This window comes from Sus scrofa, chromosome 16 (assembly GCF_054392235.1).
Source record: "Sus scrofa isolate SSC_HxYL_T2T_F1_AM1 chromosome 16, Sscrofa_HxYL_maternal_Yorkshire_Landrace_v2.0, whole genome shotgun sequence".
Classification (NCBI taxonomy): domain Eukaryota; kingdom Metazoa; phylum Chordata; class Mammalia; order Artiodactyla; family Suidae; genus Sus; species Sus scrofa.
The window spans coordinates 66292183-66311727 of NC_139398.1; the positions used below are offsets into that span (position 1 = coordinate 66292183).

General features: G+C 46.6%; 1 protein-coding gene across 7 annotated transcripts in view; it reads right to left on the reverse strand.

Moving 5' to 3' along the window:
- The window catches only part of DOCK2 (dedicator of cytokinesis 2), a 425062-nt gene that overhangs the window by 337655 nt on the left and 67862 nt on the right, over positions 1 to 19545 (reverse strand). For all 7 annotated transcript variants that reach the window (XM_085001779.1, XM_085001778.1, XM_085001782.1 and 4 more), the window contains 9 exons: positions 18747 to 18828; positions 12590 to 12725; positions 10227 to 10302; positions 9185 to 9261; positions 8478 to 8603; positions 7141 to 7265; positions 1983 to 2081; positions 249 to 321; positions 32 to 135 (listed from right to left, as the gene is read on the reverse strand). In XM_085001779.1, coding sequence (XP_084857905.1) covers positions 32 to 135; positions 249 to 321; positions 1983 to 2081; positions 7141 to 7265; positions 8478 to 8603; positions 9185 to 9261; positions 10227 to 10302; positions 12590 to 12725; positions 18747 to 18828 — 898 coding nt within the window. The remainder of the gene's footprint in view (positions 1 to 31; positions 136 to 248; positions 322 to 1982; positions 2082 to 7140; positions 7266 to 8477; positions 8604 to 9184; positions 9262 to 10226; positions 10303 to 12589; positions 12726 to 18746; positions 18829 to 19545) is intronic.

A 19545-nucleotide genomic window follows, 5' to 3' on the forward strand; every position in this document is an offset into this window, starting at 1 on the left:
TCACTGCAGAGTTCATCCCAGCACAGGGTACCTTTAGGACAACCAAGTCGTGGTATCCATCATGCAAAGTGGTGCCATCTTCCTTCATCAGCTTCACATAGGACATAGCAAAGTTCTTTTCTCCTTTATCTTTAGCTGGAAATAGCATTGTTCATGTCAGGAAAGAAAACGGAACATGGACCACCCAATGAACACCCCCCCCACTCCCTTCGAGGGGCTGCAGAGATGCCACTGGGTTGGGCACTCACATTCCTGGGACGACCGATGTCGAAACATGAATCGCAGATGGATCCTCTGCATGTCTTCAATAGGGACGGCCACCTCAACAGGCAGAAACCAGAGCTCAGGAGGCAGTATGTTAGAAGGCCCTCCCCACTCCATCCCCCCTCAGAAGGCAGCCTGACCATTTAACTGAGAGTGCTGTGTGCTGATTTATTACCCATCCATCAAGCCTGATGAACTGTAAATAAATTACATAAGAACTAGCTATGAAGAGAAAATAAAGTTTCAAATGTAACCCATTTGGCAAATTGCATTCCCAGCCAATGAAAAGAGGTCCGTAAATTATAGTGAGGAAAAATGAATCTCCCCAAATTGATATAAAAGTCACATAACTTGAGCAAAGGATTTGATGCACTGCAAACTGCACAATGCACATTTTCTTTACTCACTCCGGGAGTTTGAGCAATTGCAGCAGACTTTAGCAAATTAACAATGCTCATTAGGGGGCTTGCTGGAGGACTCTTGTTTATGCAAATTAATAAAAATGCTTCAATCCAACCATATTTGGGAAAATCCTGGGACTCATTCCCACCCTTGGTTGGACGCATGTCCAGATGATTTTTTCCCCCAAGGACACTAGGCCAAGACCATCACCCCTTGATCACCCAGTTTCACTGTCCAGTAAGTGGTCTTCTGCACCCTTGATCCAGATGCTTTTGGCCTGGCTCTTGACTATCCCACCTCCCAAAGCCCCACAGCAATCTCTGAATTGTGCAATTCAAGCCTAGACGGAAAAACTTAACTACCTGCGCGAAAACAACTTGGATTTTTAAAGGGAGGAATTTACATGGTACAAAGGACTACTGAAAACCAAACAGATACATACTGTGGGCACTTTCTGCTCTAAAAAAATGGAACTTGAGCCCAAAGAAATCTGACATTTAAATTGCTACTATCCGCTGCAATCATGTGAGGCAGAGTCCCCACCCTCAAAGCGCTAATGGCCCACCCGGGGCAACGCATAATTACATCCGTGGGATGAGGGCTAGCAAAGAGATGTAACTAGGGTGTGAGAGAGCACAGAGAAGAGAAGAGAAAACAACCTGGTCTGATAGCTCTCAGACTCCCAAGGTTGGGTAGGTCAGCACTTTGAAGAGAGTATGGGGAGACGCACTGAGGAAATCAGGGATATAGGTGACAAGGCAAGAACCACTGAGGTTTGAACAGCTACCTCTGAAAGGGAAGTCTTATGAATATCATCTGTGTGGGTTCAGAGCACAAGGTGAGTAAAGACTGCTATTAATTACAAGGCAGAAATATGTGAAGCTGGGATGAAGCGTCACTGTTCACTAAATTAATTCCAAACTGCTTCAAAAGCATGATATTCCCTTCTGCTTGACTCTGACAATCTGGCAATGCAAATATTTGTCGTTAATGTCGCCTCCATTGGAAGCACCCTCCTAATAGGGTATCTTCCAGGCATTAAATAGCTTTTTATAGCCTCACATTTGCTCCTAAGCTCTGTCATCCCTCGCCGCTGAGCAGAACGACACAGCTTGATGGCTTGGGCACCGTCCATAAGATCACAGTGGCTGGGTCCTGGGCCAGTGAAAGGCGATCAAGAGCTCCAGGATACTCACCTTTTGGGCCACTACTTCCATTGCCTGACACACCAACAGACGCCTGCTAGGGTATTGTTTCAGATCTTTGTAGCTTTCATTATTTATTACTATTATTATTATTATTATTATTATTATTACCTTGACTGTTTCCATCCACCGTGGCTGTTTGACTTGATAGTACACAACAGACCGATATTCATTCATAGGCTTGTCCCCAGCTCCCACGCAAATTGCATTCTGGAAAAGGGAGAAAATACTACAGAACTGCCATTTTCTGTGCTCAGGCAATTTGGGTCCCAGGGCCAAGGCTGGGCTAACCCTGCCTTCTTCAAGCCTTCTGCCAGGTACCCTTCTACACTGCGGATTTATACATGAGCATGTCCCAGCCCTGGAAGTGACAGCTGCTTAACTACAGAAATTCTATTTACTCCCATTCTGGAAATCACTGGAGCGCAGTAGCTGCTGACATGGCTGCACTACTGTTAAGAGGTTACAGGTCTTGGAGTTGCTGCACACCGCCAGTCTGATTCATCCTATTTGTTTCCCACATCTGAATTGCACAGAGTTTACAAACGGGCTCAAGTCAGCAAAGCAGCAGCTCATTTTGATGGATTTCTGATGCCAACACACCAAGGTGGTTGCAGGAGCTGGACAAAGGGAGGGGCGTGGGCTTCAGACAACACCTGGGCAGAGAGAACTGAGGGGACCATGGTCAGCAGCATCCTTCAGGCTCCAGGCTAAGCACTGGGACACAGGCCTGAGTCATAGAGTAACCATGACCAGAGGGCTCACGGTTTGGTGGGGGAGTCATTAGATGGCAGGCACACCCCAGGGCAATGTGAAGGGATGACGGATATACACGTCCAGTTATCCCTCACTCTCCATGGGGGTTTGGTTCCAGGACCCCCTCTTCTCTACCGCCAATTAAAAGAACCTCCACAGATGCTCAAGTCCCATATATAAAATGGTGTGGTACAGTCAACCAGGATGCAGAACCTCCAGATACAGAGCTCTGACTGTATAATTCTTTGGGACACAGAGAAAGGACACTTCAGTGTTCCCTGAGGACTTGGGGGCTATTTCTTAGAGGTGATGACAGTTCAAGATCCTGAAGAAAGATACCAAGTTGGCTTTGAGCAGAAATACAGAAAGGACACTTTGAAAGAGAATAAGCACAGAGCAAGCGTAACTATATAGGACATTTATTCTCTGCCACACAAAGCACTCTCAGAGTAACAAGGAATGATCTTGCACTAGACTATGGCAGCCCCCAATTCTATCTTTCTGTGTTCATTCCAATTGTTTGAGCCCCCAAATGAGATCTAAGGTAGGCTCACCCAGAAAGGGCCTTAAATTCTGTTTTCTTGTACTAGAATGGGCGATTTTAACCACAAGTCTCCAGAGATCCAGGGACATGAGGACTGGTTCTGCAGTCCCAAGCCCCGAAACGGCAACACTATGTGCCTCTGGGCATTTCTATGGTGAACGAAGCTGTGCCTCTCACTAGATCCCATCAGATTCTCCAGTGGCTCCCCCACAAGGTTGAAGGACCAAAGCTGCCCCCCCGGTACCTCTGGGGAAGCCAGGCAATTTGTGGGATGGAGAATCCTACCCTTCCAGGAGGGAGATCCCTCTGTACTCCTGAATCACAGGGAAAGAAAGAGTTCAGTTTCAATACTGATTGATGCTATTTACAGCTGGATCAAACCCATTTGACAATAAGGATATAGCTTCTTTTCAAAACTTACCACTAAAAATCAAGGACAACCAGGGAACTGCAAACAAGGGCAGGCACACAACTCTCTAAATTTTCAACAGGATTGAGCCTTTCAGAACTTCTGAGGCACTGAACTAAAAACATGCTTCCAAAGTTTTTGAACTCCTCACAGGGTACCTTGTATTCACATTATGCTAAGTCCTTTATACCAACTGCCTCGATTCAATCATCGCAACCACCTCTCATGATGACCATCATTACCCCCATTTTAAAACTGAGTAAACATTTGCCCCAAAAGGTAGCAGCTCCAGGACTGCATCTCAGACCCTCTAACTCTCCGCCCAGTGTTCCCTCTCTAACAACCCAGATTCCTTCCAGCCTCCCCAGATTTATATCTAGTGACATTTATGGGCTTAGCTTTTCTGCAGCTCCAGTGAATCCCACGTAGCTTATAAAAACTGAAAATACGCATACATCTCTGGTGAAAGTAAAACTGCTGTACAGCAGGCAACTGAATCCCACAAAACTATCTTGATGATGAAAGTTTCTGATTGCCTAAGGCTGGAGCAAACAGTCTCGGGATTGTTCTGAGAAATGCCCAAGACAGTGCCCTCCCCCTCAGCATCTCAGAGATGAAACAGAGTGTTGCCAAGGGTGTGGCGAGCACATTGTGACCAGGGACGGGGCACAGTTTGCAGACACACTTCAGCAGGAGGAAGAATGACTCCAAACACTGACCCCATTTACCTTGCAGTATTTATCAGAGGAACAAATGACACAAAGGATGTGAACACTCTCTGAGAGCCAGAAAGTGCCCAAGGCCCACAAGGTCTGTCGAACTGTGGGAAGATGCCGACGAGCATCCAAGAGGCAGCAGTCCAGCCCGAGACAGCTCTACCTCTCTGATAATAACGGCTAACTTTAATGAACACCTATTATGCCGATCACCCCAATTGGTATTCACAGGAGTGAGATGCCACTGCTGGTCTCGTTTTCAGACAGAGGATTCTAGGCAGAGAGATTACATAACTGGCTCAAGGTCATCCTGCTAATCCAGGCTCAGCTGGGCCTGGTCCCATAAGTTGTGTCTTAAGTGCTGCACAGCACTGCCTCCCTACAGCCTACCTCCACCCCTGTAAGTGGGCTGGTCTCAGAAGAGCAGAGGTTTCTTGGCCCCGCATCTGAGCCTTTTTGCCTCCTCTTAAACTTGCTTCAGCTATCCACCTTGGATTGTACATTTGACCCCCTCAAATCCTTCCTGGGACTTCAAGCTACAATCGGTCTGCTTTCTCTACACGTGACCTCCTTCCTGTTCCTGAGTATTTGCTCCATACCAGGTACTTGATACCCATCATCGTGTATAAACTACAACCCCCATCCTAGAAAGATTATTATTTCTCATATATATATATATATATATATATATATATACACACACACACACACATATACATATATGTAAACAGGCCCGAGATTACACAGCAAACAGGAGGGAAGGCTGGGACTTGAATACTCTGTTTGATCCCAGAGCCCTCCCTGTTAGTGTCTCTGCTATGGCCCTTCCTGAGCAATGTGGTTGAGACCCCAGAGTGAGCCAAGGACAAGTCTAACCTACTCTATCCTCCGGCCCTGCTCTGCCTAAGAGCAGGAAGAGAAACAGATACCCCTAAAGGGGGCTGTTCCCACAGGAACCCACTAGCAACAAAAAAGACCATTTGAGTGTGCTGCCTGACACTTAATTAGGCAGTAATATTTATTTGTGCAAATAAAGAAAGAAAAGCCTCCCACAGGCTTCCTTAGCAATTTTCAATAGTCAGTCAACTGAACTCCCCCATAACTTCCTTAAAAGATGAAACTGCAAATTATCACTGTGCCCTACAGTTGCCTCTCCATCTCAGCCCCCCGCAAATACTCGCTTATATATTCATCTTTGATAAATGCGTCTATTCGGCCTGGTTGGGTGTGACTCGAAAGGATGGCAGAGGTGGAAACAAAAATGATTCAGAAGCAAGATAAGAGGCCTGCTTCCCTCGACTCTGTTCCTTCTAATTTGTCCTTCGGCAACACTGAAGGCAAACACGTCAGTGTTTCAAAAAATGAGGCTGAGGTTAAAAAGTTCTCCAGCAGTTAGTTGGATAAAAATGACTTCAAAGCACGACGTATACATTTGTGAAATGCAATTTCCCTTTCAGAGAGAAACCATCTGCTTTTTCCTTTGTGTTTCTTCAAGCAAAGGGCTTCTTACTTATTTTATTGTTCAGAAAAGTTTCAGAATCGACCACAAAGAGGATGAGTTAAATGCCTGAATTTTGCTCAACTAGATATTAAAGGGGCCAATCTTTTCAAACAAAAAGGCAATTGTGAGGGTTTCTTTAAATTTAAAAAATAAGTATGTATCTCCCCAGAATCTGATAGGAGTGGTTATTAGCCTCATTTTTAAAATGAGAAATAAATTGGAGTGGTTTTTGGTGTTTTTTTTTTTTTTAATGTACAGGCACTATAGTGAAGGGTTTGAGAGATCCCTGAACCTGAAATCAAACCCCATCTCTGCTATAAACTGACTTTAAGACCTTGAGAAAGTAGTTTCACTTGACGAATGGTTCATTTCCCCCTCTGTAAAAAATGGGGGAAATAAGAGGCATGCACCATCCTCATCACAGTGCCTGGCACTTGGCAGTTCCTCCACACTGGTAGTTATTCTTAGGTACCGAGGGGCAAACTCTGCCTGAGCTCCAGGCCCCGAGGCCAGAGCAGAAGACCTAGCAATGCTCACACCCCCGCCCTACGGTGCCATCTGATCACCTACTGTGGCCTAAGAGGAATATTTGCTCAAGCCGAAACTTCTGCTGAGAGCTGATTTTATTTTCAGCTAAGTGCTCCGAAAGGAGAAATGGAGAAGCAAAACCCTCCCACACACTGGACACAACTGCTGACAACCCTAAAGGAAATATAAGTAAATAAATGTAAACACACATGACAATTATTGTGCAGGACATATGCTGTATAAATATTTATAGCAGTGTGCTTTGCATTCTTGAATACACTCTGCTGGCCCTCTGGAGACCAATTTACGAATACGGCTTTCCACCAGAATGTCTGGCTGAGCGCTAGGGAGTTAGAGTAAGTGTTGGAAATGTCTGCTTGGAGGACGTCCTGCGTCTGCACACTAGCCCAAGGCTCTGTATTGATCCTTTTTCCTTGCCATGAATTTAGCCTGAATAAACGAGCTCAGGTTTCAATGAGAACATTTTAACTGAGAAAAGCTACCTATAAACTGAGGCCAAGTGGGGGGGAAAAAAAAAAAAAAGGAAAGAAAAGAAAAAAAAAGAAGAAAAAGAAGAGGTCAGGAAAGGAGAGGGACAGATACTGAGGCCCTAACTGCTTTGGTGTAAAGAAATAACAGCTCTTATTATGGGCTCCTGTGCCAGCCAAGCTCTAAGGGTGTGGATCACATTACTCAACACCATCTCCAAGGCACCTGGCATTTAGAAAGCAGGGTCGGGAACGGGGAAAACAAGCCTTTATGAGCAGAGGCACCGAGGGGGCCCTGTCACCCAGAGCAACAGCAGGGTCCCTTACAGGCAGCGTTTTGCCATCCTCCGTGCACACACACATGATCACTTCCACATTCCTCTGCGTGGTCTTGTTGTACTTGTCAAAGTCGCCTTGCAAGAGGGTGATGTAGATGTCATTCCTGACGTCCCCTGAGGCAGAAGGAGAGAGAGACGAGAGTTGGAGTCTGTGCTGTAGGAGAGACACTGACTAGAGGGCACCAGGAATGGGGGGGGGGTGGAAGTGCCCCACCTTGACGTCTGGTGATGAAATTAAAATCAGATCTATTTGGAAAAGCCTTTTTATGTCATCAGGGAGGCTGCGGCGGTCAGGAAGAAGAGGATAGAGGAATGCTAGGAAATGCGTTGCAAAAAGGGACGTGGGATGCTCACAATTGGCCATGTTTTTCTCTCCATTAAAATCATTTAATTTTCATCCTCTAGTGACACCTTCTGGGAAGGCAAAGGAAGACTCCAATTGCACTGATCTTGGTGCATGAAGAACAACCACAGACAGTTCTCTGTACAGATCGTTCACTCTGCAGAGGCAGAGAGAAGGACTTGCCCTGCACATCCAGGGAACATGGACTGGGTCAGGGGCAGTATGCAGAGGGTCTTCAGGAATGGGGAGTGATGACTGAAAGCCCTCCGAGGGAGTGCATGAGGGATGGACAGGTAAAGCAGGCAGAAATAAATTACAGCGTAGGCCCCGGTAAGCCACCATTCAGCTGCGCAAAGAAGGACTAAGTCAGTGAGAGTGACTGCGGACACAAGTCCCAGACTCAAGGTTAAGGCCAAGAGGGAAGCTTCGAAAGAGTGTTATTATAGAAGCTCATTTATTTTCTTTTATTACATACACATTTGGAAACTATGTATAGCTGTTGTTGCTTCTGGAGATAAAGATTTGAGACAGCTTTTAAAATTTCACTTTATATCTTTTCATGCTGTTCATTCTACAATGATCGTGGACTCTTTTGGCAATAAAATAATAGCTGTACAATTTAAGAGAATGACATTATTCACCCCAGACAGAGTGAAATTATTCCACACGTAGTAAAGCGGAAAGGATGTCTGTGATAAATTATTAAGTGATAACGTGAGCTGCGGAACATCATGTAAAGTTTATCAGGTAATGGTATATAAAGTGTGATTCCATCTGTGGGAGGAAAAGTGCATGTGTGTATATTTATGTATTTGTGTCTATTATGAGAAGGCATAGAAGATTTTTGGAGATTTAACAGTCACTTTCAGTGGTTACCTTCAGGGAGAGAAATGGAGAAAAGCCTACTGCTTTGACCCTTTACAAAGAAAATGGATCCGACTAGCTGGGCCACCTCCCAACCTGCCCCGGAGGGGAAGGGAGACCTGGCATGATGATCTCCGGGAAGCCCAGCTTCCTGGCCACCACGGTGGTCCTGTCCACCAGGTGTGGGTAGTCCTTGCGGATCTGAATGATGTCGCCCACGAGCATCTTCATGGTCACCCAGAGGCCTGGAAGGCAATGCTCATGGTGAAGAGGCAAGGTATTCTCTCCGCCTCGCCCCCCTGTCATCTCATCCCCTGGTCTCTCGGGAGGAGACCACAGAAGCAGAGACAAGTGACTAAAGAGGCTGTGACTCGGCCCTGGGGGAGGATGGAAGGCTGAATGTGGAGGGGCTCTGGAGCAAGACACCTCCAATTTGCATCCCACCGGTACTTCTAGCAGGGTCAGCTTTCGTCAGACCATGGCGCCCTTCTAAACCCAGCCTTTGTAAAGTGGGGTTGACACTACTGACCTCACAGGATTGTGGGGAGGATGAAATCAAACAAGGAAACTGCACAGTGCCTGACACACAGAAGATGGCCAGGAGGTAGCAATTCCTTCCTTCAGGCACTAGCACACGCCTCCCTTCTGCTTCCCATATAAAGATGTGGTTTCCAGCTCTGTCAATCACATGCCCCCATTCTTCACACAGGTCTGTCTGGAAGGAAGGCTATGTTTCCCAGGGTTTAAGAGTTTGGTCTGTTTGCCTCAGAGTCCAGGGGTCTTAAGCTGAAGTCGGGCCAACCCGCTTAACCTGTTGGCACTGTACCTTGCCCGCCACTGTCTCCTTTGGAGGCTGTGACTTTGCCCAGCAGGCTGTGCAGGAAGTCATTCTCAGCGGTCACCCTGGAAAGGAAAAGAGAGCACAAAATGCTTGTATGGTACCTTCATGGGGCCCCCACCTTGTGGTTCCAGGGGCTCCAGAAAGTTGCCCAGCCCCTCCACAAACCTTAGATGAAAAGCCAGCCTGCATGTCAGCTCAGAGAGCATGCATGCCATCAAGAAGCACCTCTCTCTTTCTCACAAAGCAACATGGCTCTGAAATGCGGGGAGTGCCAAGGCTGCGATACTACAAGTAGAGGCCATTTTTACTCCTAGGAAGACTCTTAAAAAAGAAGGATTTCCCAAGCCCTCAAAAATGAATACCTTCTCAGCGAGGTGGCAAAGGCTTTAGCTGCTCATGCTAAGTCCTAATCACATGGCTTAATCAGAGTCAGTGACCTCATTTTCTGTAACAAAACATCGTCCTCCTTAGATAAATGAGGACAACGTTCTCAAACTGGGGGTCCTGTTTTCTCAAGTTATTTTGATCAAGGAAAGGACATCTGCCTTCCTTGCTACGCTCCTCTCAATCACGGCTATTTGTGCCCACGGGAACTAGGTTCTGATTCCCTGTGATATGCTCCTGCTATGCTGCTGCTTCAAAGCTTCCTGGTCCCTGTGATACTTGTAATTGATGCATTAATCTTTTGTTGATTACCTACTTAATTCACCATCTAAATATAAGTTTCTTGAAGATAGGGCCATGTCGAACTCATTCACCACCACACACCCCATCCCTAGAAGGCCCAGCTTTCTGCCAGCCTTCAGTCAAAGTCTGTTGAGTAAATTACATCTGACGAATGAATAGGTGAAAAGCTGCTTGATTGTGAATGCCTCGCACAGAAACCATCATTCTCAACCTGCCCTCCTCTTAGGAGGTCCTACCTGGCTACCATCAACTCGGGGAACCAGCTCCCCTTGCTTTTGAGTGGCCCTCAGTCAGAAAGGGTGTGGTTTCAGAGAATGGAAAGAAATGGAAAATCTCTCACGGATGAAAAGGAATGAAGTGCTGCTTTTCTTCATCACTCTCCGATTTCCCCTTGATGATGTCTGTTATATCCATAACTAGGAAAAGAAGAGACGTGAATTAATGGTTTAAGCCCTCCTCCTCCTAGGAAGGGATGACAATGGGATGAGACTGGAGCGCAGGAGGCTGAGACAGGAAAGCCTGAAAAAGCAAGCACGCCGCTACACAGACAGCAAGGGCTCATCCCAGGCAGCACCTGGCAAAGGCCTCGGGGCAAACTAGGCTGGGAAGCCAGCAGCCAGGGAACATCAGGAGCCTGGGGCTCAGCAGAAGTCAAGAGGAAAGAGTCAGAGCCAGGCCATGGAATTAAGCAATCAGATTTGGGACTGACAGATTTGTACTGGATGTCTACTATGCCGACAAAACCCAAGCACAGGAACTCCCTGTGGGATCTGAAGATCTATTCACTCTCTTTTCATAAACGTGTTCATAGGCACAGACACACTTCTGTGGCTCCCTGAACCCCGCATTTCCAGAGGGGTCCTGATCTTCTGAAACCCCTCCTCAAATGAGCCACTAAAAATGCATAACCAAGGTGAAGAATTCATGCATGAAAGCAGAGACTATAGAAATGGGGTGGGGAGACAGGCAGGCACTGAGACATGCTAGCCAAACAGAGCCAAACCCTAGTAACGTGAAATTCCTCAAACACTCCAGGCCCCAGTCAAGAGTGGAAACTACTTGAGTAACAATCAACTCGTGACTACTTCTAGCTCGAGAGGGGAGGTAGGGAGCTGAGGGAAGGAGGAGAAACTGTTATTTGAACCTGACCAGCATCCATTCTTTCAGATCCCCCCATCACCCATTCTGAGCGAGCATGATTTGACAACCTCCCTCTGGCTCTAGATTTGTTCATATGGCCTGGATATCAGAGAACCACATCCCCCTGATCAGAACAAGTTCTCTGGGGATTAGCGCATGACCTATATTGCAGCTCCTGCGGCTTCTGCTGAGACTAATGGAAAAGAGGTACTCTCTTTTCCTGGACTGCTAAGTTGGTAAGATGAAGCCTGTAACAGCTTGCCTACATGTGAGCAACTAATTGGATAGCCACCTCCAGAATAAGCCAGCAAGAGGACCTAGGAGCTAAGAGTTAGAGAGATGTAAATTTATTTGAGTTCCTGGATCCAGCTATGCCTGAAGCTATCTATCTCTGAACCTTTCAGTTACATCAGATTGCTATTACCTGAAACCCAAAGAGAGCCAAATACAGTTGGAGACAAAGACACTCTCTGCAATAAGGCTGAAGGATCCTCACTGCCTTAACAGGGACATTGTGATGTCAGCAGTGTCCTTCATACAGAATCAGGCACATAGAGCAGGTCATGGATCAACTAGTCCAAGTCCCTCATTTGGCAGATACTGAAACTAAAGCCCTGGGGGAAATACTTGTCCAAGATCACCCAGCTGACTTGCTGGCAATAATGCCCAGTTGACACACCAGTTAGCTCAGTATAAGCAAACTTATTCCACTCTACCACTTCATGAGCAGTGCCAGGGGACTCTCTGGAGAGCCAGCTGGTTTGTGATGACAGAAGACCAGGGTTTCGTGACGTGAGAAACCTGAAACACCGGGTTTAGGTATGGTCCACAGCGATTAAAAATGGGACAGGACTAAAATGTTCTATTTTCATAAAAGAGGTAAAACTAGCACATCAAACTGCTCTTTCCACAGGTATTTAAACTGTCTTTTAAATGCTTTCATTTAAATAAAGTAGGTTAATTAAAAGAAAATAAATTAGGTAAATAATCGTGCAAGTGATAGTCAAATATAACAAAAACCCTTAAAAGTGGGGCAAGGATGATGAAGTCCTGGAAACCCCCAGGAGAACAAAAGCTGGGAGAGAAATCCGGAGGTGCTGTAGCTCGGAAGCAGCCTCGTGCCGTTATGCCAGCTCTCCAAATGTCCGCTTCCATCCGGAATTTAGATGTGTGGTGGGTGACTCATTCCGGGTAACTGCATTTCCTGTCCTGGATTCTTTTTTTAAAAATGATTTGCTCCTCATAATCGGATCCCACCCATACTGTTCTTCCTTTTCACGGAGCCAGGGAGCAGAGGCCCAACGGCTCAGGCTGTGCCGAGGTCCCAGTGCTCTGCTCCAGACATGGGGACTCCATTACTCACTGTCTCCCTCATAAATCTGGATCCAGTCATCCAGTCACCAATTATTTTGATTTAGTCCCCAGAAATGTAGGTATTAGGGTGGAAGTTGTTGAGGGGGGAGGGCAAGGAGGAGAGGGAGGGAAAGAAGAAAACATCTTTAAAACGCCGTTGTATAAAATGTGCTCTCTAGTGACAGTCAGTGCTGTGTGGTGTGTCATTACCTGCCACCCCAAAGGGCCGCCTCAGTCCCTGTGTGCATTTCTTTGTGTTTGTATCCTTAAGATCCATCTTCCCGACTCGGACTATTTGACAAATCAAGTAAATTTTATCTCTGTTGAGGTCTTTGTTTCCAAGATCCTGTAGGGCAGAAAAGGGATAGTTACACAACATGTATCTAATGAACAAAAAGATGGAAATCTAGTAATAGTAAGTTCTGGGAGGCGCACTTAGCATATGATTAGTCCTGGGAAAGGCGGAAAACAAAGCTACGACATGCATTTCACACGGAGCCTTGGAAAGGAAACTGAGTGACAGGACTTGTGCTCAGTCCTGCTTCTTCCACCTCAAACTGATGGGAAGAGAAGGACAGAGGTACAACACTGGTTATGTAGGCAGGAGTCCCTGAAATGCCAGCCAATCCAAAAAAGAGCATTTTCTACCAATGACTCCATCCAGCTGGTCATTGCTCAGCACCCCTGAAGGAAAAGGCCAAAGGAAGAGGGGAAAATCCCAACAGTTACCATTTACCGAGCACCTCAAGTACATGCATCACTCGGGGTTGGGGTGTGGTGGCACCAAACAGCCCCGATATCTCAGAGCTCCTAACACAACAGAGGTTTACTTCCAGCTCAGCCTACAGGTCCAGTGCAGATGGGTTGGGCTCCACCTGCTCACACACTCTGGGCCCCGGGCTGATGGGTGATCTTTTTCGTCACACAAGGTGCATCCACTGTGCCCAGGGCAGGAGAAGGGAATGGGGCAAATCACTTACTGGCTCTTAAAGCTTCCACCCAGAGTTCCCACTGAGGCTCAGTGGTAACAAACCCAACTAGTATCCATGAGGACGCAGGGTCGATCCCTGGCCCCACTCAGTGGGTAAAGGATCTGGCGTTGCTGTGAGCTTCAGTGTAGTTTGCAGATGCAGCTTGGATCCAGCACTGCCAGGGCTGCAGCATGGGCCAGCAGCTGCAGCTCTGATTTGACCCCCAGCCTGGGAACTTCCATAGGCTACAGGTGCAGCCCCCCACACCCCCCACCAAAAAAAAAGCTTTCACCCAGAAGAGACGCACCTCACTTCCGCTCCCATTTCACTGGCCAAGCAAGACATGTGGCCACACTAACTGCAGGGGGAACAGGGAAGTGCACCCAACTGCGCAGAAGGAAGAAGGCTGAGGCTGGTGAACTGTGCTGACATCTCTAGCACTGTGCCAAGCATCTCACATGCCGTCCTCTTATTTAATCCTTAACAATTCTCTGAAGGACTAGCATTCATACTATTACTGCAGCCCCATTTTATATAGGGAAACTGAGACACAAAGAAGATAAAAGGCTTCCCCGAGGACATGACCTTAGTCTATGGAGACTCAGTCCAGTTGCTCTGACCTCAAAGTCCATCCATCTAACCACCACAATGCATTTCTTTCACCATCCAGAGACATACAGGTGGGAAAGCCACCTGGACCACCACAGCATCTGACCGCCCTGCTCAAATCTAAAAGCTTCGGTGTTCCAGGACTTGCTTCCAGCTATAGTCAGCTGGGGAAAGAAGGTCAGGGCATGTTGTTGGCATCAGAGCAGAGAAGCTTGGGCCTGGCTTCCCTAGAGAATAGTTGTGTTTCTTCTGTGTTAATCCTCAGACTGGTGTAGACACTGGGCACAGCCTCTCAGCTGACACCAGAACCAGGGCCCCGGCAAAGACTCCATCCCCATCCTCTCACTGTGGGAGGAAGAGGGTGGGGTGTGCAGAGTCTTTGGGTGCAAGACATGATCTCAACATGGTCCATGACTTCTTGCTTGGGGCTGTGGTGGTTTCATTTTATGTGTCAACTTGGATTCGCTACGCTGCCTAGTTGTTTGATCAAACCCTGGTCTAGATGTTGCTGTGAGGTATTCTGTAGGTCTGATTGGCATCTACAATCAGTTGACTTTAAGTAAAGGGCATTACCTTCCATAACACAGGTAGGCCTCATCCAATCAGTTGAAGGTCTTAAGAGCAAAACAGGAGGTGTCCCAGAGAAGAAGGAATTCTGTCTCATGACTACAGGATAGAAATCTTCCCTGAGTTCCAGCCTGCTGTCCAGCCCAACAGATTTCAAACCTGTCATCCCCCACAATCACATGAGCCAAATCTTTAAAATAAATCTATGTATTTAACCATCTTATTGTTGCGGTTTCTGGGGAGAAGCCTCACTGATAACAGAGGTTGTCCTTTCAAAGGCGGAATGGATGGCTCTTCCCCACCCTCCAGGGTCTCCTCTCGGGACCAGGAGAGAGGGCAGGTAGGAGAGGAGGGGGCTTTCTGACTAAGGAGGCCCCTCCACTCATTTCTTGCCTTTCCCAGTTGGCAACTGAGTCTGAGCTTCCAGTCATCTCACATTCAGATGGGGGGACAGCCTCTTCTCCGGCCTGACTCACGCCTTGCTCCACCCCACCCTGAAGTCCCCCTAAAGCTCAGCTTTAGAAGCCAAGTTCATTATTTCATTCCTCCCCCCACAATGATGTTGACAGCTCCCTATTTCCTACCCTGTTAGTGCTCATTTCCCCTAGTGGATGTGAAAAGTCCTAGACATAATATATTTCCAGCTATCCTATCCCACTGATTTCCCACTCTTCTCTGCATGCAAGGGCTCTATTTCTGACACAAAGATTTCCTTATGGCTTCACACACACACAATGTTCACTTTCAACCCTAGATCTTTCTTCCTAAGCCCCCCTGTCCATACATCCGCCTCCAAAGCTTAACTGCTACTCTTCTATATATCCAAATCTTTTCCATCCTTAAAAGCTCAAGTCTTGCTTCTCTCATAATGACCTGCATCCCTAATTACTTCGCTTCTCCTAGTAGGATTTTTCATATTTTTGAAATACCTAGATTGGTATCATTTAGAGGCATTCCAGAGCCACAGAAGCCCTGCCACCTGAGGGGTTCCTTCCTAAATGTTAGGGGATAAATCACGCACATATGTTGAAGTTCTAACACCACCCCTCTCCCCCCTGTGTCTCAGAATGTGACTGTACCTGTTTGGGGGTTTTTTGGAGGGGGTAATTTATTTATTTATTTATTTTTGCTTTTTAGGGCCATGCCTGTGGCATATGGAGGTTCCCAGGCTAGGGGTTGAATCAAAGCAATAGCCGCCAGCCTATACCACAGCCACAGCAACATCAGATCCGAGCTGCCATCTTTGACCTACACCACAGCTCATGGCAATGCCAGATCCTTAGCCCACTGAGCGAGGCCCACTGAGCGAGGCCAGGGATAGCGAGGCCACAACCGCATGGTTCCTAGTCAGATTCATTTCCGCTGCTCCATGATGGGAACTCCAGAATGTGGCTGTATTTGGAGACAGAGGCTTTAAAGAGGTGATTAAGCTAAAATGAGGTCATTAGGGTAGGCTCTTATCCAGCAGGACTGGTGTCCTTATAAGAAGAAGCATTTAGGATACAGACACACAAGAAGGCATCATGTGAACACACAGGGAGAAGGCAGCCATCTGCAAGCCAAGGAGAGAGGCCTCAGGAGAAAACAAGTCTACCTACACCTAGATCTTAGACTTCTACTCTCCAGAACTGCGAGAAAATAAGTATCTGTCATTCAAGTCACCCCGTCTATGGCACTTCGGATTAACAGCCCTAGCATATTAATAACTAGATAATCTTCAAAGGTTCCTAGGTAATTCCAGCCCTCTTTGAAAAAAATCTCACTTGCTCAAAGACACCAGATCTTTAAGAGCTGGTACAGGAGAATCTCAATACTATGAAAGCAAGTAAAAGTACTTGAGCACAGGTTCTTCTCTGGAGGGCGTCTCAACAGGCAGTCTCAGAACTAGGCTTCGATCTGTGGTATCTCCCAGTCATTTCTACTTTGGTCTCAGAAAACTCATATTTGGGGAAGCTGAGTGAGGACAACAAAACTTAAAACACGTGTTACCCGATCTAGTAAGTCACGAGCGCTTCTTTTATTGCTCAGTATTGTCCCCCATGTGTTAGCAGCAACCCCCACACTGGGCAAAGTCTTAGGGAACCTTGCGGCATATGCCGCTTTCCTCTTATAGGGCCAAGGATGGTGAATGCTCATAAAGCAGACAGACGGGAAATCCACCGTGGGATCAACCCACATGCCAGCTCCTCGGGCTCTGCCCCCCAAAAGGAAACTAGGAAGTGTTAATATCCAGACACAAGAGAAATGAGGCCAGCAAGGCATGTGCCTGCCAAGTCTTATCTCATCTCTAATGTAAACATCACCTCAACGCCCAACTGAAAGTAGTTCCCAGTCAAACACCATCACGTCACTCATCACCCTGTTTTAATTATCTGTTACATGGATCGCCTTCTGACATCTCTCTTGTTTATTTATGCACTTAATTATTTTCTGAATCCCCCGTCAGGCCCCAAGAGCAGGAGCCTATCAGCTTACTCACTGCTGTATCCTCAGCACCTAGCATGGAGCTTATACACAGCAGGTACTCATTGGGTAGCATTTTTTTTTTTTTTGTCTTTTCAGGGCCACACTTGTGGCATATGGAAGTTCCTGGGCTAGGGGTCAAATTTGAGCTGCAGCTGCCAGCCACAGTCATAGCCACAGACACAGCAATGCCAGATCCGAGCCGCGTTTGCAACCTTTACCTCGGCTTACAGCAATGATGGATCCTTAACCCACTGACTCATTGGGTAGCTCTTGAATCAATAAAAGAAGCTAGAGCACCATGACTTTCCTTGTCTCGAAATAAAGAGTCCCATCATTTCAAGAGAGGGAAGTGTCAGCCGTTAAGCCAGTCAACCAAGGTTCTCAAGTTCATTTGCTGGGAGAAGGAAAGGTGGTGGCAGGGGCAGAATTCCATGAAGGCAATATCACATTCTCATTGTTATTGAATGACACAAATTTATGATGCCCTTTGCTGCATGTTTACATCATGAATTGGTTTTCTGCAAAATGAACCACTGATTGATTCCCTGTCCCTCTCCCTCTCGTGAAACATCTGTCTCCTGGTTTAATCAGGAAGCCCCATGGGACTCTTCTATTTATCAAGAAAATAAATAGGCTCCTCCTTCTAACTCACAATAGATAAACAGCACTGAGGCACATTTATATATGCCAAGAAAACTTTGTCTAAGCAATTAGGATCTATGATCTTATTCCATGCCTCTGGCCCATTTTTCAGGGAATAACAAGCAAAATAAATCAGCTGCACTCCAATCTAATTGTAATATAACATAAGACATAGAATTTAATGGGCTGTAACTAGAAAATTATTGTGGAGCAAGGTAGGTTAATCTAGCATGTCGGTCACTCCTGGATCAAACCCATCACTTTTGCCAATGCCCAAATCCCTCCCTGGCTCCTCCTCTGTAATAATCTCCCTGCTAACCCAGGCTACACAGTGGAAAACCTCATCAATGCTCTTCTCCCCAAAGATGCTTGCAGAAAACGCCAACATCCTTAGATATCTTAGTATCGTACTCTTCAACACACTCTGGAAACAGGAAGAGAAGGGTTGCTGCTGGAAATGACAACTTTATCTCTTCTTTAGACTGTTTCTCCTTTCCAGAACTAAAAAGCCAGTCCACTCTCAGAAATCATCCAAATAGCAACCGACTTTAACATTTCTACATATGTCTTACCCAGTGAGGACTGGTATTTAGAAAGATGCTCCCAAGGACCCATAAGATTTTTAATTATCTATGACTTAATCATGTTCAGAATATCCCTTTTACAAGGCAGTCGATGTTCTAGGGAGGCCTTTTTCAATCTGAAGTATTTCAAAAGGGTTTTAGAAGGTCTGAATCGAAGGCAGAAACTCGGGTTAACCATGAGTTAACCAGAAAATCAGAAGAGCTGCTGTATCAAGTTCACCTGGACGTTACTGCAGGGAGAGGCTTGTGCTTGTTGACACTGTTCTCTGCATTGTGTGCATGTGAGTGAGAAAGATGGACGGAGGGAGAGAGGGAGGGAGGGAGGGAGAAAGAGCAAGGAGAAGACCCATCTCCCCCACAGCTTCCTCAGGGCACACAATGCCCTGTCTGCTCAGAATCTCTGCAGAGAGCCTGGGGTTCAGCTCCGCACCAAGGCCACGCTCCTTCCTGACCACCTGACCAGCCTGGTCTCCAAGATCATGTCCTGGTGAGCATGGACTTGGTACTGAGAGGACAGTGCACACGTACCGTGAAGACCACCTTGAGGTTGTTGAGCATCTCGATCTCCTTTGGGAAGCCCCTGCTGCCCCATCGCACCAGGTAGTTCTCACTGTGGGAAGAGAAGAGGTGACCCGTTACTCCCGGGGTCTCCACGGTCATTCCATAAAAATATTCACTGAGCCTCTGCTGTGTGCCTCACACCATGCTAGCTGCTGGGGACATGGGAGTATCTGAGACACACCCTCCCAGTCTGTCCCTCCCTCCGAGAGATCACAATCCATAGGGGAGACTGGAGTTAGACAAGCAGGGGCAAGGAAGTACTAACGTGTGTGTATTTACAACTGCTTCCTCTCCCATCCACTAAGCAACTTCTAACCCAGCTGCCTAATATTTTTGAAGAGCAGCAGCCTTCTCTGGAGAAGTGACAGAGTAACAGACCCGAGAGACAAAGGATTTTTGTATGTTTTGTTGGACATTAAGAATGTATTCGCCCTTTCCACCCTACCCCCCTTTCAAGATTAATTAAAGATTTGAATGATTTTAAATTATCCACTGGATGTAGGACTGTTTCCTTGAATGGAATGTCACACTGTGATGGGTCACAGAGGGCCGTAGCTGTTACCTGAGATACACTTAACTAATGATTTAAATGCAGTCCTGACAATGATTTACGTGCAATTGTGCTATAAAGAAAAGTCTGGGATGTTGTGAGAATGCATATCAGAAGAACCAGGCCCAGTGTGGGTGCTTAGAGAAGTCTTTGCTGAGGATTTGACATGTAAATCTGTAATACATGTAAATCTGCCATGTAAAGTTGATCAGGAAA